The 24,505-nt window shown below is 34.2% G+C and overlaps 4 protein-coding genes and 1 long non-coding RNA gene across 6 annotated transcripts; 2 read left to right on the top strand and 3 right to left on the bottom strand.

Annotated features, from left to right (window-relative positions):
* Positions 1-35: 35 nt before the first annotated feature.
* Positions 36-7,446, bottom strand: LOC6637870 (serine/threonine-protein kinase Genghis Khan). The gene is made up of 11 exons (XM_002061047.3): positions 7,328-7,446; positions 5,425-5,646; positions 5,080-5,351; positions 2,068-4,989; positions 1,729-2,005; positions 1,235-1,663; positions 965-1,171; positions 718-903; positions 551-644; positions 287-483; positions 36-217 (listed from the first exon to the last, which is right to left on the bottom strand). The coding sequence occupies exons 1-11, from the start codon at positions 7,359-7,361 to the stop codon at positions 117-119; spliced, it is 4,941 nt and encodes a 1,646-aa protein (XP_002061083.1). The 5' UTR covers positions 7,362-7,446; the 3' UTR covers positions 36-116.
* Positions 7,447-8,095: 649 nt separating this feature from the next.
* On the bottom strand, positions 8,096-11,752 carry LOC6637996 (PAS domain-containing serine/threonine-protein kinase). The gene is made up of 3 exons (XM_023175286.2): positions 11,723-11,752; positions 8,673-11,303; positions 8,096-8,549 (listed from the first exon to the last, which is right to left on the bottom strand). Exons 1-3 carry the CDS (start codon positions 11,736-11,738, stop codon positions 8,206-8,208), a joined length of 2,991 nt encoding a protein of 996 aa, XP_023031054.1. The 5' UTR covers positions 11,739-11,752; the 3' UTR covers positions 8,096-8,205.
* Positions 11,753-13,023: 1,271 nt separating this feature from the next.
* Positions 13,024-15,695, top strand: LOC6637882 (peptidylglycine alpha-hydroxylating monooxygenase). Its single transcript, XM_002061049.4, has 8 exons — positions 13,024-13,323; positions 14,143-14,200; positions 14,271-14,358; positions 14,418-14,490; positions 14,557-14,689; positions 14,756-14,804; positions 14,863-15,201; positions 15,272-15,695. The coding sequence occupies exons 1-8, from the start codon at positions 13,126-13,128 to the stop codon at positions 15,438-15,440; spliced, it is 1,107 nt and encodes a 368-aa protein (XP_002061085.1). The 5' UTR covers positions 13,024-13,125; the 3' UTR covers positions 15,441-15,695.
* Positions 15,696-15,943: 248 nt separating this feature from the next.
* On the bottom strand, positions 15,944-23,199 carry LOC6637883 (putative transcription factor SOX-14). Of its 2 annotated transcripts, none has more exons than XM_002061050.3 (3): positions 23,136-23,199; positions 20,807-21,494; positions 15,944-17,692 (listed from the first exon to the last, which is right to left on the bottom strand). In XM_002061050.3, exons 2-3 carry the CDS (start codon positions 20,957-20,959, stop codon positions 16,175-16,177), a joined length of 1,671 nt encoding a protein of 556 aa, XP_002061086.2. In that variant the 5' UTR covers positions 20,960-21,494; positions 23,136-23,199; the 3' UTR covers positions 15,944-16,174. The 2 variants fall into 2 exon arrangements, with proteins under 2 accessions (XP_002061086.2, XP_046866256.1); XM_047010300.1 differs by lacking the exon at positions 23,136-23,199 and adding an exon at positions 22,483-22,635.
* On the top strand, positions 17,649-18,051 carry LOC124460126. The gene is made up of 2 exons (XR_006954072.1): positions 17,649-17,710; positions 17,808-18,051. It is a non-coding gene; the product is annotated as an uncharacterized LOC124460126 (long non-coding RNA).
* Positions 23,200-24,505: the final 1,306 nt, after the last annotated feature.

Here is a 24,505-nt window from a genome sequence, read left to right as displayed (position 1 = left end):
CAAATGCCATGGATGAATAACATTTTGTTATAAAATCAATTTATATGTGTGTACGTTTTATTGAAAATCTGCATTCAACAATGTTACTTTAATTCGTATAAAATGTGTGACTGAAATTAATCAATATTGCTTAAGCCGTCTATAAATGAATTAGCCATTGGACTGGGAGTTCTAGAGGTTATATTATCATTTCCAAAATCATCCGATATCCCATCAGCTAAACGAAAGTTATATTATTATTATTTTAAAAAATATTTTTTTCGACAATAAACAATTAAACTCTTACGTTGTTCCAAAAAATTAGTTTTCCTGGTTTGAGGTACCGAATTCAGGGATATCATTAGTGGACTACAGGCCTGGTCAGCAGTTTCCAATGTGGTTGGTAGATCTAAAAGACGTTGATTTTGTATACCATCCCCAGGACCCATGTGAGAAATGTGATTGAAATTAGTTGGAGCGGATATCATCTTTGATCTTCGATCGCTATAAAAAATAAATGATCATTTTTAACAATAGTTAAGGTAGGAAGGGCAGTGTCTTGTGGACGAACCTTTTTACTGTTTTATTGATTTCTCTGATAGAAAATCTTCGTTTTATACTGCCAAATCCTTTACGATTACCCTCTCGATGCTGAAGTAATCCTTCTGCAAGGGAGAAATTTGTTCAAAAATGATTTAATTCACACAAATCGAGATCAACCCATTCGCAATTTCTTACTTGTGTGTATATTCGCCAAGTATACAACGATTGGTGTATCATTGATTGATGTAAGAACAACATTTCCCAGATTATTTAATGGAAGAGCTTGCTTTAATCCAATTGACTGTACCCATTCAGCAGTTTGAGTATTAAATATATCCAAATGCGTATCGGAAAATACCAATAAATGTCCATCACAATAAGCTGCAAAAGATATTAGAATAGATTTGATATATCCAAAAGATATCGATAATGATTTGCTTACTTATATATGTGGGAAAAGCTGGATACATAATTTCTCTATCTCGAGATTTTCGTCCTTGTAAATCCACATATATCGCCAGAGTTTGAAATACCAAGAGATATTCACCAAAATTGCCACCAGTTGGACACAATATTTCAATAACTCGCACAGCATCAACACCCGAGTAATTGAGAAATGCACACAATTGATTCTCTGGATGTACAAGAGCTGCAAAAAGTAATTCAAATAGAAATCAAAAAGGATTAGCAACGAGAATTGTTATAAACTTACACATTGCTGTGGCCTCGCCTCTCAAAAAGTAGGCTGTAAATCCACTTTGATGTGCCACAACTAACCGCATATCTGACAATATTTGCAAATGTTGAGCCAGATAGCCAATTGTGAATTCACAAGTCTTTTGGTGTCTTGTGCGAGCACGATTTATTTCATATACAATAATCTGTGTGTGATTATTGGGACGCTTTAGGGCAATAATAAATGAGTAGACAACATGGGGAAAACGTCGTATTATTCCAGTGCATGCTGATATACAATTCTTTGACTCAATCACTTTGATCCATTCGACGTCACTAGCCTCCAGTGCTCTAATAGGCAATAATCTTAAATTACGCTGTTTGCCGCATAAAATAACAAGTATTTGCTCTTCCTCGATATACCATAATTGAAGTATCTTTTTACTTTCTCCAATGCGTGCAATTTCTGTAAATATATATCTAGGATAAGTAAACGATAATAAAGTACATCAAAATGTTTCTAAATTTTACCATATTGATCCAAATTAATGTAGAACAGACCATCTTCAGTTCCCAATAGTATTTGATTTGGATATATAATGACGGAACATAATGCGTTACGTATTAATGACAATGTATTGTCCAAAATCTCATAGACCTTATATATGGCAGTATTTGGTAAGCTATTTCGTTTTAATATTCGATGCAATTCACCCAAGGCAATAACCCATTTCGATTTCTCAGATTCATTATCCGCCAGCATTAGTGTATTCAAAGAGGGACCCGTCTCAACGAGGGCTGTTTTAATCTACAAAAAAAGACGATTGATGAGTAAATATGATCAGTCGAACGTTTTGTATGTATTCCTACCTTGAATATACATGGCACATCTTTTTTGGCGGCGTGTATGACATCACTTTCCCTTACACTACCGACACAAAATTCAGGATCTCGCATATCTAATACTTGAGATACACTTACACTTGGTAATGCCGACCGATCCGGCGAGATGTCATAGAGAAATAATTTAAAGTCACATACAACAACAAATTGACGTATCCAGCCACGTTTAATGACTCCGGATTTGGGAACCTTAACATAGCCCTCGTAGGCAGTGCCAATACCTCGTGTCGGATCGATTCCCAATGGTCTTTTGGTTTGATCCATGGGCACGGGACATGTTGTTGGAACTTTTTGACAGCAAATCGTGTGACAAGCGAAGCCACAAATTTCGCATACAACGCCCTGCCGTGTTAGTCCGACCATTAGGGAAGTGCAGTGATTACATTTAGTTGGACTGCTAAACGTTCGAACCAAAAACTGATGGATTGCCGTAATGCTTTTCGAATCGGCTTTCTTTTGAGATTCTTCGACATTCATCATGAATTCGGATTCATCCCTAATCGAGTCACTGGACGACGGTTCCTTTGCATTATCCCGATTGCTGCGTAGAGAATATTTCGAATCATAATTAAAAAGTATGGCAGATTCGGAAGGTTGAAATAGATTTGAGCCGGGTAAGAAATTGCCATCTGATTTATTATAATATGATTCAGTTGTCGATATAGTATCCGAATTTTTGGCCGCATCGCTAAAGAAGGCATTACTCAGACCATGTTGAGATGACTTATTAAGGAAAGCGTCCGAATAGTCAAGACCACCCTTTTGGATGTCTCGCAGTTCATTCTCCTTTTTCTTCAAATCGTGCAGTATCAAATCGTGACGTTTTTTGTATTCGCGAACTTCTTTTTGTGTGGACACAAGATCCGATCTGGTTTGACTAAGTTCATCGGAGATTATAGCCTTTGCTTGTATTTCCCTTTGCAGTGCACTCTGTAGATTAAGTAGCTCCATTTTATCCAATTTCTGTGATCGCCGATTACGCCAATTTTTGTGATCCACTGCATTATTATTGAAGGTTCCCACATGCTTAAGATATTCCAATTCTTCGGTCATTTTTGTAGCCAAAGCTTGTAGATAACTACGGGCATCCTTCTCATCGGATACCCATTGTATAATTTCAGCCATTTGTCTTTCCCATTGATTAATTGCTTCACGTTTAATGCGCAGTTCTTTGAACATTTCATCATCCTCCGCCTGCAGTTCCTTAAGGCTTTTTGATTTAAGGCTCATTTCCGAGTTGAGACGTTGTTTCTCCTCATACCATTTGGATTTTTCCAAATCATATTCTTTTTTCAGTTCATTGAATGAATCGGCAATCGATTCCAATTGAGTACGTTTCATTTTGTCTTGAGATTGCTGTAATTCCTTTGAGAGTAAGAGATTCGAGTTTTCGAGTTCATTAAGTTGTTCGCGCATCGCTTCGATTTCTAAATTATGACGCGCTTGTATATGATCGATTTTCTCTGAATATTGAAGTTCAAGTCGTTCGATTTCATATGTTGATAAATCGGATGAAACACTGCTTAGAGGCATTGTTGTTGTCGTTACGGTCTCCAAATTCGATGACGATTTGCGCAGCTCCATTTGCAGTTGCCGGCAACATTCTTCGGCACGTTCGCGTAGCTTTTTCTCCTTCGATGCCTCAATAACAGCTTCTTCAATATGCAATTCGAGTTCTCTTCGAGTTTTATCAGACTTTCGTAATTCGTTTCTTAGACTATCATTTTTCTGCATAGCACCATCCAGCTCCTCCTCCTTGTCGCGAACTTGTCGTGATAGTTTCTGTTTCTGATTTCGCAATTCGGAGAGTTTTTCAGTAACTTCAGAATATTCCATCATTGCGATATTACGCTGTGTTATGGCATCCTGAAGTTCGGAATCCTGTATTTTAAGCCTCTCGAATATTTCGTTATTCTTATTTGTCAGTTCACCTTTCTCCTGTTGCGACACCATTAGCTGATCCGTAAGGGTTTTCAACTTTTTCTCTTGCACCAAGTCCATCGATTTATCCGTCGTGTCTTTATTGCTCTCGCTAGATAATATTTGGTTTGATAGTTTTGGCTCCTCATGACAAATTGCACTCAGTTTCTTGGCCTCAATCGGTGTGCTATTCAACGAGAATGTGAATCCAATAAAGGGCAAATGAAATCCCGAGAAGGCTGGATTCGCATTTGGTGGCATGGTGTCTGTTAATCGCACATCATTATCATCCACATCGAAGTTGGATGTGTCTGTGGGACTGGAGACTTCTGGCACATACGGTGCCGGACCGCATCTGATATTTTTCCAATCTATCCCCACAAACCATGGGTGATCCATGAAATCCTGTATACCATTCTGTCCTAAACGATTCTCCGGAGTACATATCAATTTGCAAAGTAAATCCTGCGATGTCTCCGATACTTTATAGTTAATTGTATCCTGTGCTGGCAAATTAAAGCAATTCTGATGATTCATAATTTTACCATAGGTTTCCACTAAGCTTTCAGCATAGAATGGTGTCTCGCCATACAACATTTCGTACATGCAGACACCAAGTGACCACCAATCGCACTCTGTGCCATATCGTCCCTTGCCATCCTCCATGGCCCTTAGTATCTCGGGTGATATATAATCTGGTGTACCCACTGCAACATTTGACTGAACAGTGCCGTCCTTATCCAAACGCAAACAAGAGCCAAAATCAGCCAGACGCACATGTCCACGTTTATCCAATAAAACATTATCCGGCTTTATATCGCGATGAACATATTTTATCTGATGTATGCTATTTATGGCGAGTATCATCTCGGTAATATAGAATTTCGCCATATCCTCGGGAAGTTTATCCTCAAATTTGCTTAAAAGTGTTAAAAGATCTCCACCGCAATAGTAATCCATAACAAGATACTGAAAACAAAGCAATGAACAATATTAAAAAAGATTCATTAGTCTGAATTAAGACTATTAGTTAAATATTATTACAATCGAAATACATACCAAATTAATATTATCCTGAAACGCATAATGCAAATTGGTTATCCATTGCCGATCTCCAAATACTAAAACATCGCGCTCTTCTCGAAAACATGCCGTTTCGGCACGTTTTAACATTTCCCATTTATTTAAAATTTTCATGGCAAATATTTTTTCCGTTGAATTCATTTGAACCACGCAGACCTCACCAAAGGCCCCGCGGCCAATGATTTTTAATATTTCGAAATCTTCACGACATAATCGCAATTTTCGTATTATGTGGACGAAGGGTTTAGCTGAAAATAAACGAATGTAAAATGATTTTATTAAATTCGTTAACTACTACTTTTGAATATTGAAATAACATACATAGTTTCAGAAAATCCGAAACTCCCTTTTCTCTACGCAGCGATGAATTGCTGCACTCATCATAAAGCACTATAAGTGTATCCAATAAATAGTCCAATGAAAAATGATGACCATTTGTATCTTCTTCCAATTCGGTTGTCCATTTTCGATCAGCGACCGATTCACTTAAAATATATTCGATTAATAGGAGGAGCCTTTTATTAAAGCTTGTTGGAGCTAAATCTGTAAAGAAAATTATGTCACAAAAATTTGTTTTTAGTATGTAGTTTTTAAAGATTTGCAAAATTTTTCATTAAGTGTGTCTCTTTTCCCTTTTGGCAAATTTTCAAGAGATTCTAAAATTCTATTACTTATTCTAAACAATGACAAATACGAAATACCCTTTAGGAAGATGTTACATCCTTGTTATTAACTAACTATTTACAGTTTGTAATTGCCTTTACACCTGTCTTAATTCAAAGTGAACTAAAGTAGCAAGATCATCTGGTTTCGGTTGGTTTTTGTTTAGAAAAGAATAAGTACATAAGTGCACCTGTGTCGCAAAATTATTACTTTTGACTGCACAATTAATTCTTTGCTGAGTCAGCGACAAATTTTGCTTGCTTTCAAGGTAACTTATCCATGGAAAAGTGAATTTTTTCTTAATTTCAATACATATGTGAATCATGATTGGCAATATATAATATAAACCCTTGAAGTATACACAAGCAATGCCCCCCAAAAGTATTTGCAATATTTTTCAATCAGTTCAAGATCTGTTTATTGTTTATTGAACTGCCCACGAGTATACTAAATTGGAATGTTTAAGAAACGAAGCATTGCGTTTTTAGTCAAAAAAAGATCATTTTTAAAACTTACTGTTTAGGTAAAGGTTTTACATATTCAGCGGATTATTGTTTTTTTCATTATACCATTAAGGTTTGACTAGATTTTTAAGGACTTGTAGCTGGTGCCTCCAAAATATTCACTGGATACAAGACATATGAAGACTATCCTAATTTTTAATAGATTTTATCAAATCCAAAATTGTGGACGCATTCTATTTTTGACCCAGTTTTTTTTTTTTTGGATCAATCTATAAAAAGAAATCCGAGCCCATACATTTAAGCTTTTTCGAGGGGTTTTCTGTTTTTTTTTTCTCACCCAAGTAGAGTGTCCTTTCGTTTTATATTAAGCGCTGTCTATAAAGTACCCTTTGTTCTCTTTACTATGAGGGCAGACGTTTCACATAATTAATCGATTCATTTTATTAATCATTTTCAACTCCTTATATGAATGAATTTCTATATATTTTTGTTAGTCATTTTGTTTTCCTGACACCAATATTCCCCAATTTGAAAAGTTTTATATCGATAGCCGTAGCAGTAGCGGTATTCCCTTTTTTATAAAAAACAGACTGCATATGTATGTAACAAAAAAAAAAAACACATCACAATTTGTTTATACTTTGATTAATAAATTAGGGTGTCGTATTTTGTTTTGTTTTTTGCAAAGATAACAATGTATGTACATATGGTTTATATGTTAACATACATACATACATATATACATTTATGTATGTAAATGCATATATAAAATTATATAGGCGTGTGTTTTGGGTCACTTGCATATGTTTCGTGTTTGTTTTATAAGCCGATTAACAAATTTTTGGAGCTTTTGTAACATAATTACATTCATATATTTTGCATTTTCATATTCATAATTGCACATTTGTATATATACATATACATAAGTACATAAATAAGAACACCGCTTTCATATAAACGAAAACTATGTGGTCGTCTGTGTTTGTGTGTGAGTGTGTGTCCATTTACGTATATTATGTACTAATTTTGATGTAGACACATGCAATTGTAGCAACTGAAACACTTGTTTTCGTGCAAAAGTATATTAAACTTATTACCACTTAATTCGGATAAGGAAGTTTCATATTCCATTTTAATTTATTTATTGTTATTTTGGCTATTCATTTCCAACAACAAACACTCGCGATTTTCCTCTTGTCTACTGTGTTTCGGCTTATCGATATCAATCTTATCGATTGCAATGCAAATTGGCTTAAAAATACTGCACGATTGCTTTTGGTATTTTTTTTTTTGACAATGGCAGATTCAAATAACGGGTTTCTTTCATTACGACATTGAATTGAAAAACAAATTTTAAGAATATATGCTTCGATGATTATAATGATTTTGAATTTTTTTTATTAAATTATGTCTTATCAGAGATGCTAATTTTATAAATTTCCTGAAAACCTCACAATCTGTTCGATCAAATCAAATAACTGCCGACCTTTTACTTTTTACCTTTCTCTCTGTCCTTTACAGACTGGTCTTTCTTTCATTTTTCTTTTATTTTTTGTCACAAACAGTTGGCAATTTAAATTCGACAAAACTCCCATTAAAAGATATCCTTCTAAAATTTAATGGTGAGTGATTTGACTACTGTTTATTGAAAGGAATCCAACAATTTAAACATCAATGCGTTAGCAACATGTGCTTAAGCTGGAAACAATGACAACATATAGCATCGGATTATTTGCACAATTTATGTATTTTACAGTTGAATTGGTTTAAGCTTGCATTAGATCTTAGGTATTCTATTATTTTTGTAATATATACATATACATATATATAAATGTTTTAATGTAATAAAAAACAAGTATGTCTAAAGCACTTCTTTGCCAATGAGCTCTCTCATTTTCATATTTCTAACATTTCAAATGATCATGAATGTTAAATAATCAGTAGTGCATTTCTTCATTGTCATTGCAATCCAATTTCATTCTACATTTGTTTCTATGTTTTCTAAGTATAGATTTTTTATTTTCTGTACCCTTAGCGCATCTTTGCTGCCATTCGCAACTGTCAAATTCTGGGCTTTAAAAAGATTTGGGATTTTCTTTAAAGTGATGTCGTGCAAACTAACAACGTTGTAAACTGAGATGCTGGGCTCCAGTTTTTTCTCAAATATATTGTTCTCCGATCTGGAGCAGCATATTTTGCTTGTACTTTCCCTTGGTGTTGACGTTAACAATGTTGTTCTTAATTCGTTTTGACTGACCGATGAATTCACTTGAACTGGCTTCGTATCCAGGTGGTCCAAACGACTTTCTATAATTGGAACTGAAATGAAAAAGTATGGGTTAATGTATAACTATGAAATTTAAGTATCTAACTATATTCTTTTCTATCAAACCATTCTATTTTCTTTATTTTCTTATTCTCTATTCTTTATTTCAATCTTACCTTTTTTTGCTGAGAATTTAATATCGGATTCATTGAATTCACACTTGTCCACATCACAATCGGCAATAGAACAATCTTCAATTTGAGAAAAGCTCTCCTGTGGTGAAATAGTTGACAAAACGGATGTACTCGAATATAAGTGACCGGAAAAGTATGTTTCCGGATTCGCTTCATGAGGCTTGCAAGGTACAATCCAAGAGAAGTTAAACAAAGATGGGTTAACTTCTTGGGTAATCCAAGAATGATTTATCAACTGATCCATTGTGCAACGAAACTTCGGATCTTTATGCAGCATGGATGAGAGCAGGACACTAAATGGTTCTGAGACCATATTTGGTATTTGAACTTCTGCCTTTAAGGTTTCTTCAACATCGATAAAGGGATTTTCGAAAAACATTAGCACATACAATGTAACACCCAGTGACCACATTTCAAGTTCAGGACCAGCGTACTTATTTCCGGCAAGGACCTCCGGACTGCAGTATTCAGTTGTACCGTAGAATGTTGAAAAGTATTTACCCTCTTCCATAAATGTGGCAGAGCCAAAATCAATCAATTTAATATTGAATTTATGATCGATGATTATATTCTCATCCTTTATATCACGATGTAAAATTTTGTTCTTATGCAAATGATACACAGCATCTGCTATTTGACGGAAAATGTAACTACCCAATTTCTCATCCATCAATGGACGCCTCTCAATGAATGTCCACAAATCCATGCCAGAGCCATGTTTCTCCATGACCAATTGATAGAATAATTCGTTTTCAAATACATCCAATACGGCAACAATATTCTTATGTTTCAACGTCTGCAGCAAATGTATTTCGATGGGCATTTCCTTGCAATCATGATTCTTAATCATAAACTGTGAGCACAGCTTTTCCTTAAGTATAAACTTTGTAACAACTAAAAGGCGATCTGTATTTCGAAATGCCATATTCACATAACCATAAGCACCTTTTCCAATTTGCTGGATCGATGTATAATGCTTACTATATTCTCCAGAGAACAAATCATCCTCACATTTGGACATTAGCGAGAGAGAATTCGGTCGACTGGAATTCTGAGCTGCCGTCGTCTTTATTACTTGACCCAGGGATTGCTCAATTGTACTAGTCATGCTATTGAATGTTGACGTTAGATTCGTATATTCGTATTTATCATTGTCGAAGCGGGTATTGGGATCACGACAAACCCAAATGCAATACACTTGACTCGAACAAGGTAAAATTTGAAGCGACACGGAGTAGACAACATCGATTACAGTTCCATCGGCATGAATTGCTTCACCGATGAAGCTTCCATTAACACAGCTCAATAGTTTGGTATTAGGATTACTGCTCGCCGAATCGAATACATCCGAAGACGTCGATTTCATCTTGTCCAGTCCAAGGTCACTGGAATGTGATTGGGATTTCTCAAATTCTTTGGAAAGAATGTGATTTGATGCATTTACAGGTGTTAAAATGTCATCGACTACCCAATCGCTGGACTCTCGACCATATAACATTTCTGGATGCGTTTCCTGGTTCGAGTTTGTTCCAGTTGAACCATTATTGATTAAGTCACATGTTGAATTCAGGGCTTCCAATTTGACTCCTGACGACCTCTTGCTAGATTGCAGCGATGTATCAATGTTATCTATGATAAGCGGATCAGTGTCTGGTTCCCAATCATTACTTGCAATCGATGTATTCGAAATATTAGGACTTTTATCTTCTGCAATATCTTTGCCGAAATTTGGCAATATTGATGAAATATGCATATTGAGAATTTTATCCTGACTATAGCCAAACATTAGCAGAGAAAAAGGTTGATTGCACGTCTGAATAAAACCCAATTCATCGACGACAATAAGTCCGCTTAGATTTTGGAAAACCCAAATAGTTATATTGTAGAAACTATTATTCGTATTCGTATACGATGGTAGAGAAGGCTCATGTGGAGATATCAGTAGGCAAAGCGGGAATTTTACCTTATCCGTAGTGCGTCCTGTGGCTCGTTGTTTACGCAGATATTTTGGTATCTCCCTAACATCTGGATCTGGTAATTTCATGAATGGTATTAACGTTTGAATATTAACACCAATTATATCATCTGGCGAATCATATAGAAATATAGTTGCCGTTGTCGTATCAGCATTCGTTATGCCACCAAAACGATCAATACTTATTTGACAAATATGTCTTTGTACCGGCTCTGCGACAGCTATATTACGGCCCTCGTTGTCTATCTGACGTATCCATAGTGAGACAACAATTTTGGTATTATGTTTAGTTTTCATTTCAATCACTTTGCCACTCAATAAAACGACAATTCCTTCATCGCCATCGATTTGCATTTCCGCCAGAGCGGAAATATGATTATCGGTCTTACAATGAAGTAAATCAAAAAATTTTGTATTCCTCAATTCGTGAGATGTATAACCCAAGAGCTGGCATGCCTTATTGTTGACAATAAATATTTTACCCGTATTGGCATCGATGGTAAACACGGCCTTATTGGGATTTATAGCTTTGGATGAGTGTAAATTGGGCGGAGGAATATTTAACGAATTGGTATCCATTAAATTTAATTTACTCGTCTTGATTGGATTAGAACGGGAACATTGCGAATCGACTTCACCTAGAATATTTAAATATATGAATTAGTTTTAGTTACAGATTTTTAAAAATTTTATATTTCTTTTGAGCTGATTATATCAAATGTCACATTATATTACTAAAAAATTAAAAAAAAAAAAAAAAGACCTATTGAAATCCGTTGACTATATTTAAACTTTTAGTCTGATTAACAGACAAGTATAAAGTAGAACATGACTTCATAGACCAATCTAGGTGATATACTAGATACAACAACCTCCTGTCCCCTTCTTCTATCATCTTGTATTTATTTTAAAAGGGTGTCAAGAGATTTTATGGCCAAACTCAACAACAATAACAAATATTTGTGGCGGTCTTGCATAAATATATGAACGATTCTTCGTCTACATTTTAAACTTACGAACAGATCAATTTTAAATCTTTAAGATAAATATTTTATACCATTGTTTCGCTCCATTAGAAATTAGTTTATTCCATATATATTTATTTCAAAATAAAAAAAACATAAAATTAAACCAAATTATTTAATAGACTTAACGTTTTGCTAGAAGTAAACACGACAAACATTGAAACTGTGTCCCTTGAAAATCAATTGATTTGCGCATGTCAACTGAATGAATACAACTAGGCTACCAGCTGTTATTTGTATTAAAAAAAAAAAAGCAGTCGAGTAAATAAATAGACTTTATTTAGCATAATTAACCATATATGAATAATAGTAAATAAAAAACTCATGACAAGTTTATTTTAAAAATACTTTTTATAAACGGTTTTTTATTTTTGTGGTTTTGCAGTAGAATGAGTGAATTATAAAATTTGAATTTTAATACTTAATTTGTATTATTAAGTCTTAAATTTTTAACTAATTTGAGATATATGTATATTCCTTTATTTTAATCGAATATCTCTACAATATAGATTTAGAAGTTTTAGTTGATAACGAAATAGAGAATGAACTATAAAAAGATAAACATTTTTGTATCCAATTAAATGATATTAAGCTTAGAATAGCCTAGATAAAGAATAATAGTTTGAATAAGAAGAATAATTTGATAATTTGAAATATTATAAATTATTTATAATTCATCCAAATAAAATTATTTGCGAATACATGTACTTACAAAGATACATATATGTACATATACTAACCAACTGATTTTACTACCTGTTACACTCTGGTATCTTATGTAAAAGAATAAAGAGAAACGCAGTAATAAAATCAACTTTGTTTTGATTTTAAAAGTTTTTGTTTTAAATTACAAAATAATATGTAGCCCTGATTTGTTTGAATGCTTAAAACAAGCAAATTAATAATGATTAATGGTTTAAATTTTAACTTTCCGTTTAGTTTAGCCTTTTAATCGTTACTTGGGCGGCAGTTAGTATATCTAGCCATTTTTGTTTTGTAATCGATAGTTCGCAACACTGACTGAGCCGTTCCTACGTGTTGAAAACCACCTTCACGTACAGTGATTCTAAAAAGATATTCATACATTTGAATTAACCGTAAAATTATGCATTATTCTAGTGAAAAGAATACAAAAATGATAAAAAATGAAATTATTTGATATCTGTTTATTGAGAAAATTATTATGAAGCCGTTATAAATATTAACTATTGCATTATTCTTCTCATAATTGTTGCAGCATTTTGAGCTTAGAAACTGTTGGTGTGCCCATACTTTTTAGAGTCACTGTGTATATATGTATATAGGCATACATACGTGTTAACTATTCTTCCACAAAGAAACGTTCTTATTTTATTTTCTTTGCAACATTCAAAGTTGATTTAGTGAATTTCAATTGTTAAAAACGCGAAATATATTAAAAAATATATGTTTAGAAATGTCTCGAGGGTTTGGTATACAAGCCGTCTTCTCTTTCCTATTACTTGTTGATGTGCTACTTGTTTATGGCCTAATCGAACAAAAGGAAATATATGGAAAATATAATCATCAACGAGAAAATGATGTGGACAATAGCTACGGAAAGGATGTTGTTGGATCATTTCCATTCCTTATGCCATTGGTGTCTCCAAAAACCGTAAGACAATTTATTACCAATGTGAAACATATGGTATAGATACATTTGATGTACACCTACACACAGAAAAATACACACGTCAATCAGATGAATACGTACACACACACGCATACATATATTAAATTTGCACCTCGGCTTACGTATATTTGTATTTTATAACTTTTGTTGGTTTATAGAACGTATTAATAAAAACGTTTGCTTGATTAGAGATAAAATATACTATATTCATACCTATGTATGTATGTATCTGAAAATTTGCATTTGCCATATGGTCACGTAGGGACATCTCTAACCTGTATTCATAGAACTATAGAAAAACAAAAGTAGGTAATATATAGTTGTTTTTTTTTGATATTTTGTCTATGTAAAGTGAATTAAACATTGTGATTAATTAAAAACTATGTGCAGCATATGTAAAACCAATGAAAAATCAAGTATTAACAAGCGAAAAATAGTTTGCTAAACAATATTACTCATACGACATGTTGCCCCAAAGATGAATTTTAGTTCTGAATGTTTGTATGTATGTAAATGCCTAATGCCAACTAACTGATTTTAAATAACACAAAACAACAAGTTGAAAAAAAAAACAACGCAAGAAATAAAGTGATAAGCTTTTTTAAAATCGAATCTATAGATAACAGCGGGAAACCCATGTCGGGGAAACCCAGCTAAAACGTAATTTGAGTATATGCATTTAATGTAGATTTTAATTTCCTTGACATTTATTTGTATTTTTATCTTTGTAATTTTAGCCTTTGTCCCATGTATTTTATTAAACAAATTATTTGCCTATTTCTACTAACAATTGACTTTTAGCCGGATTTGTACTTGTGCACTCCCATTAAAGTCGATCCAACTACCACCTACTATATTGGTATGTTATCATAATTTTGAATCCTATTTTCTAAAGTAAATTTCTAATTAATCTTTTTCTCAAACATAAGTTGGCTACAATCCAAATGCCACAATGAATACGGCGCATCATATGTTACTCTATGGATGCGGTGAGCCTGGAACACCAAAATCCACTTGGTAAGTTTGTGATTTACAATTTTTAAATGCTAATATTAATAATAATTTCACCATAAAAGGAACTGTGGTGAAATGGCCCAAAATTCACAGGAAGAACAAGCAAGTCCCTGTGGTCCACACTCCCATTCACAAGTACGTTCAAAGCACATAAATATTTATTTGTTTAAGTTTTTAAAACAACTCCTGTATATTCTGTAGATTTTGTATGCTTGGGCAAGAGATGCACCGCGTTTGGGCTTACCTCCTGGAGTTGGTTTCAAAGTAGGTAAAGATTCACCTACCAAGTACCTGGTTTTACAAGTTCATTACGCGCATGTACAGAAATTTCAAGGTAAAGTATTCGAGAAACATACAAAAAATAACCTGTAGATTAATTTCTTTGCATCTGTACATACAGACGGAACCACTGACGACTCGGGCGTATTTATTGAGTACACAGAGAAACCGTAAGTTTGTTTAAGACAATTAATTTAACATTCTAATTAATAAATACCTTTACAATAGACTAAAGAAATTAGCTGGAACTTTGTTACTCGGCACTGGTGGATCCATACCTCCAATGGCCATCGAACACATGGAAACGGCATGCGAAATAAATGAAAAAAAGGTACTACATCCATTTGCTTATCGTGTACACACCCATGGATTGGGTAAGGTCGTATCTGGATATAGAGTTCGGTCAAACGATCGTGGAGTTCAGGAATGGACACAACTTGGAAAACGAGATCCACTTACACCGCAAATGTTCTATAATGTGACAAACGATGAGCCCATTGAATCTGGTGATCATGTTGCAGTAAGGTGTACCATGAAAAGCAATCGTCATCGGGTAACTGAAGTCGGGTATGTACATTACTTTAAGTAAACAATATTAGCCCTATTATTTCAATGTCTATATGGTTTTTTTTTGCAGCCCGACAAACGAACATGAAATGTGCAATTTTTACCTCATGTACTATGTAGATCATGGGGAAACTCTTGATATGAAATATTGCTTTAGCCAAGGTGCTCCTACTTACTATTGGTCCAATCCCGATACCGGCTTACATAATATACCACATATCGAAGCCAGCACTTTGTAAACTTTGAAAATATCATATTGTGAAAAAGGGTAACGAATGTATACTGATTTATCTGGATTATTTCCACCGTATATAACAAACATACATATATCTAATATGATCATTGTTGAACGTCATATTGTATCCTATTACGTTGTGTGTCTGTGTATCTATTATATTATATTATTATTAATGTCGCCATTACCATTGATTTGTTTAAGATGTATCCTGTAACTATGTTTGTAAATAAACTTATGTAGATATTGTATCATAAAATCCACTAAATTTTATTCATGGCAAATGACATTTTCAAATGAATTTGCGAAACTAATTCGATACCAATATTTCTAGTAAGTTCAAACGATAGTTTAATTTTATCAGAAGTAAACTTTAGGCCTGGGAATAAAGTGTCAGGATATAAGGTTAAAAAATATGCGATTACCAAGGGTAAGGGTTTTAAGGAAACTTTAAGACTTCCCATAGTCTGCCGGAAAAGAAATAAATACATCAATGTAAACACGAAATCCATTTAGATAACCCACGCAGCGTTTATTTATACATTTATTAAACGACTACGGGGGAAAATGTTTTTCTATGCAAAGCATTTTAATCTTTTTTTTTTTACATATGGAATTTTATCTGTATATAATATATAGTATATATATATATATATAATTTTGGTGTATAATTATAAACGTATAAACATAATTTAAAATTACACAAAGCTTAAATATTTCTCACATTTTTTTCATCGCTCACATTTTGTAATAACTTGCAAATCTGTTAGTATTAAATTCTAAATGACTACCAGTTGGCTGAGGTGGTAAATCCTCATTTGTGTAAGCTAGGAGAGCTCCGTTGTTATCGTAGTTGAGATCATTATGTGTTCCAATTACATTCCCGGTGTAGTCTTGAGTTGCATATGCGTTCACAATACCATCTGCATCAACCAAAATATTGCTTATACTGTTGTTACAGAAACCAATTTGTGACGAATGTGAAGAGGTTAGAATGCTGTCACTATCCTCAGCTGCCGGCGGAATCGGATTAAAGTCATCGTTTTGGAATGTATGCCCGCCATCGCCACCTCCAAATGTTGGTGTACTATTATGTATTTCAATATTCATTGTGAATGTCTGCGGTTGAACTTCGAATTCGGTTTGATGCGTTGAATTATCGGCACCGCAGTCTTCAATAAAACATTCGTGTGTATCAGGCACATATGGAGGTAGTTGATGGCTAGCCGAATGCAAATTGGCATCATTTACAATATTGTCCTCACAATCGAATGCAGGCTCATTAAGGTTAGGGTTATCCGAAAATATGATGTGCGACTTAATGGCATCCAATATTTGTTGATTAGTTGTGATACCCCCATGCAATTGTTCATCACTGATTGTATTATTGTCGCACAATAGATGCAAAACCACATCGGACACATCCGCATCCCCGGCATCGTTGGGACTAATATCGGATATGTTTACCATTTGACCGGCTACACCCGGATTTGGGTGATGATTGTGATTGGTGGGACCATTAGACGGCGAATTTATCTCCAACTGTTGTGAGTCGTCAGTGGTGGGAGAGTTTACAAAGGGCGTTATATATTGACTCAGATTTGTTATATTTTCCATTGTGCTTATAGTTGAGTCTGTTGTATATACTTTTATATCGCAATCACTATTGCTATTCGTGTTAAGACGCAAAAATTCAGATGATTCATAGCTTAAAAGATTATTTGTTGAAGAGAGTATCATATCGACAGGGTTTGGCTGTTCTAAAGATGTTTTTACATTGTATTTAGATTTGGAATTATCACTCGTTTCGTTTCGCAATCGTTTTGAAACCGTTGCAGCTGATTGACATGTGGAGGTAGATCTTTTATTTTTCCGACCGGCAGTGGATGATGTTGCATTAATTACGGCATCAGTGGGCGATACATTCTGTGCATTTTTACTTTCATTGCTGTCTGCGTCTGTTTGATTTGATTTCAATCCAGCAGCAGCAGCTGACGATCGCGATTGTTTCTTTTGTGGCCTGTACTTGTAGTTTGGATACTCAATATTATGAAGTTTCCGAAGCTTTTCTGCTTCAACTTGATATGGCTGTTTATCCTCCTTACTCAAGAGCCGCCATCGTCTACCTAATTCCTTGGAAATCTCTGCGTTGTGCAAATCGGGCGTTCTTTCGCATATTTTTCGCCGTTCCATTTGACTCCAGACCATGAAAGGATTCATGGGTCTTTTAATATGGCCTGGAGAGTGTTTCTTTGTCTGAAAATAAATAAAAAAGTAATTTAATAAGTGTGAAAATAAGTTTGAGTTAAAACTAAATAGTTGTATTTTTATATATTATTTAAAATGTTTATTTCCTATTTATATTTTCAAGGCAAGCAAATGGACACGAAGACTAATAATCTAAATCATGATCTGATCAAACTTAAAAGTAAAAGTTGGGAATCCCAAAAAGGCCAGAAAATTATGCTTAAAAGCAGGCTACAAAAAATGTTTATACGCATACTATAAGAATGATGTAATTATGAATGTCTGAATTTAATACATTAAATTTCACAATATTATTCAATCTCTCGGCCAAACCAGAACTTGGAGTCAATAAACGATATCAACTTTAACCTTACAAAAAACCAAAAAAAAAGCCACAACACGAAAGACGTTTTAAAGAGAGGAATATTATAAATCCATAAAATGGCACATACTAATACACAATATTTAATAGATTCGCACGTTTATTCCTATGATTGGTCATACCTTTGACTGTGTGTTTATTGTCTTTTTCACAGATAAAGATTCATACATACATACATACATACATATATACATTTCTACATTTTGCAGGTATATCTACATACATATTTAAAAAAAAAAACATTCAGACGAATGTACTTATATACATGTGTATATGCACATTTTCGCTACGTTTGAAGTTCAATGTCCCTCGTCAAGGTTAATAAAGCACTTTTAAAAACAAAATACACACATAGATAGATACACATGTACCTACTCAATCTTTTTGGACACACATATGCAATGCATGCGCATGCATATACCCACACACACATACATTCATACATATATAAATACTTAACGAAAATGCTTTGGCTATTGCTTTTTCACCGATTTCCCCCCTACACCCCCCACTCACACGCATAGTTTCTCGTATACCCTATGATGGTGATGATGACGACGACGCGTCGATGGCAGTAGACGAAAATGGTCGATGTGAACAACCGTTTTATTTCCACAAAAGAGAGACGACGAAAACGAAAAAAAAACTACCTATTAATAGCGTTAACTTCGACCTTGCCGCAGTTCGTGTACCTCGCAAAGTTCATCCACTCTATATACCCTGCAGCCAGCAGCAGCAACAACAATAACAACAACAGCCATAAGCACCACCAGAGAAGCAGACTTTTAACTGAAGCAAAAGATGGCAACGATGGAGAGGTGGGTACCCGAACGGGATGCTCCAACGGCCGTTGCCATTGCCTTTTTGCCTTTGCCTTTCGCCCTCCTCTCAGTTGGCTACTCTCAATGTCGCCGTCAGCAGAGCAGAGCAGAGTCTAATAAGCAGCATGACTCTCCCACACAGACACGCACACAGAGACAGACTCACGCATACATATACAAGCAGACAACGCATACAATCACACATGCTTGTAAATATATGTATGTATGTATGTCTGTATATGTGTCTATGTGCAAGTAAAAGTGATGAGAGGGGTTTGAGAGCAATTGGCTTTCGTTTTTAACGGTTGTTGCAGCTTAGAATCAACGGTCAACTCTCTTTGCCTCAGTATTTGTTAGTAGATGTATGTAAACTCCTATATACATACACCCCATACGCAAAAATATTTGCGCACAAAAGTCAACGACGCTGGCTATAGATATAAATGTATGTATACATACATACATACATACATACATAGGTAAAACGCAATTACGTTCGCTGTTCTGTTTCGTATCCGTCGGTTGCCAAAGCCATTGCCTCCTCTGCCCTCGATAGTAGACGTAAAAATTTAACTGCTAAGCAAGGTCAATGCACTATGTACGAACTGAGATACATATGTATCTATCTATGTGCATACGTTCATTAAGATAAGTATATATTTCAGTTTAAATCCATAATATATTATTTATATATTATAATGGCCAATTTTACGTTGTTTCCTCAACGGATATACATATGCATACTATACTTTTTATATATGTACACTCATACATATGTATATTTGTTTGTATTCTTAAGTAATATTCAAATAAGTGAATTATACATAATTTTCAGGCTAATTCCATGAAAAGGAACTTATGTACATATACTTATACATATGCATCATATTTCGAACAATATTGTCTATTTACAAAAAGGGATTGAATGTTTATTTACTGAGATCGTTTTTAAGCCAATTCGCCTCAGATTGAGACTGAATTATTTACAGTGAGCCTAATAAGTATTTGTCGATAAACGTTAAAAAAATGTGCAACGGAATGATTTTTAAGCTGATTTTTGTACTTCTTACTGAAGTATAAGTATATAGTAAAGTATATATGTGAGAAAATCCTACATGATTCCAAATTAAAATAAAATAGTACAACAAAATCTGTTTCCTGAATGCATATAAAACGAATACTTATGATACTGACTGTAAATAAATGTATTGTTTATTTGAATACATACACATGCATGTATGTATGTATGTACATATATAATTCTGATAAATTATCTTTCTTCCGCCTTTTATATGCATCATGGGGTACGAAACTCGACTTTTTCATTTTCTTGTAGTTATTACAAATGCGTATTTGTATGAGTTATAAAAAATTTCATCACAAGTGCTCCAACTTAATATATGTATTATAGGCATGTCTTTACACGCATATGTATATGACCATGGTCAATATATGTACAGAAATATATATGTACATACAAATTTTATAAATGTATGTACGAATATGTACATAAATAATACAATACAATTGCATTCATTCGTAGTACAATACACAAAGAAAATAATCATTAAAAATTAAAATCTAATCCAAATGGGAAATCTTATCAGTCATTGGGTTTTTGTTGACCTGGTCTGTCTGAAAAAATGTTTTTGCTGTAACTATAAAATAGCCTCACCCACACACACACACACACGTGAACAGTCATGTTCACGTAGGCAAAAACTGATAAGAAATGCAATGCGATGATGAAAAAATAAACCGTTTACTTGATATTTGGCAAATCTAACTCTCTACAGGGTGTCACAGAAATGGAAATTCCTTTCCTTAATATACAAATACGTTCATATGTATGTATGTATTTGTATCTTTTGGCTTGCAATTAATTAAGTCAAATCCTTTTCTGCTTTTATTTTTACTTACTTGTGTGGCATCCGAATACGGTGTACTTGAATTGACGGCAACACGGGCAGATCCAAATATCAAATATTCTTCGGCACACCCGTTAGTAGCCCCCATTGCCATTTCCTGAGATCTTTCGCTGTTGTTGTTATTGTTGTCCATGTCCATGTCCATTTTTGTATTTAATAATAACGTTCAATGCAGTTCCAGCGCAGCAGCAGCTGCAGCAGTAACAGCAACAGCAACAGGCGCAGGCACAGCCTTCGTATGAGTAATAACCCGTGCGCTTTGTTTTATGACTGTTAAATGTTGGGGTAGGGGGTGGGGGTTTGGGGGTTGGAGGTTTCTGTTTCTGGTTTTGGTTGGGGTTGGCACTGGCGTTGGTGCTGGTGTCGCTGGAGTTCTTATTGTTGTTGTTGTTGTTGTCGTCGTCTTCGTCACTAATTTTGTTGGAGCTACAGGAAGAGTTGTTGTTGTTGCTTCTCCTTGGATCGCCGTTGTTGTTGTTCTTTTTCTCCTGTGTTGTTTAACGTTTTTTCCTGAGTTAGGTGCCCTATCATCTTTTTTGTTGAAACTTGGTTGGATTTATATGTACATACTCTTGTATGTACATATAACTGTCTTTAAGTGTATTTAAGTGTTTTCCACTGATTTCTTGTTGTTTAATTACTTTCAGTTCTTGTTTTAAGTCTGTATGCTGCTGGCAGTGCTGTAAAATATCATTGTACATCATTATATGTATGTATGTATCTATGTATATTTATATATGTACATATATGTAAATTTAAGTGTGTGTGTGTGTATCTATGTATGTGGCTATATATGTATGTATGTATGCACATATGTTTATATAGTAGGTGGGAGCACTTTAATTGGCGATCGATCACTGTTTCTGGTTATAATTGTTAAATATTACGTCTAACATGAAACTGCACATTTACTATGCACTTGCACTGCTTATTCACACAGATACATACATATTAGCCTGCCCGATCGGATATATACAAATAAATGCATGTAAGGGTGAGTGTGTGATGTTGGTGATTCAACGTTGGCACACACACACTCACACACACAATCACACATTCATATGCACTTGCATACCCATATGCTCTCATGTACATGCCGTATGAATGTATGTGTGCCTATGTACATTTATATAGTAGTTGGATGTATTGCGACTCAAGGTGAAACTGGTTCCTTGTTTTGTGTTGTGTTTGCAATGTTCGAAGACTCACGTTCGCATCGCGTCTGCGGTAATGAGTTTATATTTGTATTATATATACATATGTACATATGTATATTTATTTATTTATTTATTCACATACACAAATACTCGAGCGAATTGTGCATTATACTACATTCACACATACATACATGCATATATTTTATTCATTTATTTATTTTATTAAATATATGTACATACATACATATGTATATATTTAAATATATGTACATATGTATAAGGAACTACTTATGTACATGCATTTATATACATATATGTATATGAAAAAAAAAGAGCTTTAAGCACGTACATAGATGCAAGTCATATAAATGTATGTATATTTGTACATTAATACTACTACAAAGGCAAAACACACATACACATACACACACTGGCTTATTAGTTACGTGTTGCTTTTGTAGCTTTACTGGTATTATTGCGATTGCAAATCAGCGATTTTCGAAACACTCACAATTTAATCTGTTTATATAGAAAATGCACTATATTTCCTTATGGAGGTTTTCAAACAATTCGATTTGTTTTTTTTTGGGTTTAAATTTAATTTTGTTATTCACATCTCGTTTATACTGCACGCAATTGTTTTTTAATTGATATTAGCTTAATCACATTCTACACATACATACATATAGATCTATGTATATATGTTAATCTATTTAGTTATATTATATATAAACACATGTTGCTGTTTATCATTATACATAGATGGAAAATGGTTGAATTTTTAAGTGTAGTTGCAGCTGGGCACTCCGATTTGAATTTAAATAAAAGTTAGAGACGCGTCTTCAATGTGTGTTTTGGTTTTATTTTATTTATTCGCGACTTGGAGCTGCTGCTGATTATTTGTTAGTTTCGCGGAGCTCTGAATCTGAATGCGACGACAGAGTCAGGGCATTTCTTGTCTTTTTCCATTTTAGATTTCAGATAATAACCGACGAGGCGAAGCGATGAGATTCGGATACGACGAGAGTAACCGAACTCGACGAGCGAATAAACTACGCAAAAGATTTTAGGTTTTTATTTTTTTTGTATATATTTATTATTTTTATGTGCATACATATTCACAGATACACACACACATACACACACTTAAAAACACCAACTTACATATGTGTGTACTTATAGCGTACGGGTTCGAACGATCGCCGTTGAAATCGAGTTGTTGCTGATCACTCACAGCTGTTCAAGTGAACTGCCTGCTAAGTTTATGACTTGAATCCGAAGTACGTATGTATATAGATACACTCACTCATACGCAAAGCAACATATGTATGTATAAATAAATATGTTTGTATCCTACACACAGATACTCCCTTGCCTGATAGTGTGTGCATGTATTGGCTGCGTAGAGAGAAGCAGAGAGTGAATTATATATATGTTAAAACATACGTGTGTGTTGGTAAGTTTGTGTACAATGACTCTCAGCCAGACTGATTTACTTCAACAGTGACGTATTGCGGTTAAGCCAAAGGCCCATTATGAGAGTCTTAAAAGTAGGATTAGAAGGTTCTACAAATGGATAAATATTTATTAGATTATGTTCATAGTAAAAGTGAATGTAAGTCATTGATATATCTGCAGTATTTCTATTTATTTGTTAAACTAGGTCTCATAACTGGTGAACGCCCAAATCCGCACCTGAACCTGTTGCAGTAGCCGTCGAAAACATATGGATGTATTCGTTTGTTGTTGTATGTGTTCATGTTAACGTTTACTTGTGTGTGTGGGTGTGTGTGTTTACCTCTCGTATGAATCAGCTGTTCACTGTATTAATCATATGGCTGGGCATACACAAACACAAATACAAATACATACAGATGCAAACAAACATACATACATACATATGTATCTACACTGTTAAACTTGGCCCTCTGTTAACCCGATGTTAACTATTTTGCACTTTTTTTTTCTTTAAATTACTTTCGTATTTATTACCAATTTCGATTCGAATAAACTTTTATTTAGTTGGGCAAATCATTACCTATTGTTTTATTTATCCTCGCTCCCAAATAATAGCAAAAACATAAACAAAAATTCATGAATTATAAGGAAAACTAAGTGAAAACAATAGTAGGCTGGCCCGATCCGACTGAATGCGACACACTATGTTAGCAGTATCTATATAGAAGAACCCATGCCGTATTAATCAGAACTGGAGCTTTAAAGGGAGGAGTTGATCCAGATGGTCGGGCATGGCTATACCAACTCATGTCGTAGTGCTGATCAAAAATATATATATGTTGAAAGAGATACTTACTTGCGTTGCACACGTCTGATCAATATTAATATACCATTATGCAAAGCTATTAGTGACACTTGCCTACACATGTATAATAAAACATAATTAAAAGTTGTATATTTGTTATACGCTGGTCCTTTTTTAAATTAAAAAAAAACATCGATAGTCGTTGCCAGTTATCGATATTTTTCAAAAATGCATAGACATCGATACAATAATAGTCTTATCGATGTTTTTC

Source organism: Drosophila willistoni, assembly GCF_018902025.1.
Source record: "Drosophila willistoni isolate 14030-0811.24 chromosome 2L unlocalized genomic scaffold, UCI_dwil_1.1 Seg72.1, whole genome shotgun sequence".
In the NCBI taxonomy this organism is placed as follows: Eukaryota; Metazoa; Arthropoda; class Insecta; order Diptera; family Drosophilidae; genus Drosophila; species Drosophila willistoni.
Note: the sequence above shows the minus strand (reverse complement) of the source record. Positions and strands in the feature narration are given on the sequence as shown.

Coding starts and splice junctions, on each gene's coding strand:
- LOC6637870 (XM_002061047.3), bottom strand. CDS start 7,361: ATGGAATATGAAACTTCCTTATCCGAATTAAGTG. Junction 904..964: donor AGCTTTTCCCACATATATAA/GTAAGCAAATCA, acceptor TATCTTTTGCAG/CTTATTGTGATGGACATTTA. Junction 484..550: donor ATCAATAAAACAGTAAAAAG/GTTCGTCCACAA, acceptor TATTTTTTATAG/CGATCGAAGATCAAAGATGA.
- LOC6637882 (XM_002061049.4), top strand. CDS start 13,126: ATGTCTCGAGGGTTTGGTATACAAGCCGTCTTCTCTTTCCTATTACTT. Junction 14,690..14,755: donor GCATGTACAGAAATTTCAAG/GTAAAGTATTCG, acceptor CTGTACATACAG/ACGGAACCACTGACGACTCG. Junction 15,202..15,271: donor CATCGGGTAACTGAAGTCGG/GTATGTACATTA, acceptor TTTTTTTTGCAG/CCCGACAAACGAACATGAAA.
- LOC6637883 (XM_002061050.3), bottom strand. CDS start 20,959: ATGGACATGGACATGGACAACAATAACAACAACAGCGAAAGATCTCAG. Junction 17,693..20,806: donor CGTATTCGGATGCCACACAA/GTAAGTAAAAAT, acceptor ATTTATTTTCAG/ACAAAGAAACACTCTCCAGG.
- LOC6637996 (XM_023175286.2), bottom strand. Junction 8,550..8,672: donor TAAATTCTCAGCAAAAAAAG/GTAAGATTGAAA, acceptor TTTTCATTTCAG/TTCCAATTATAGAAAGTCGT.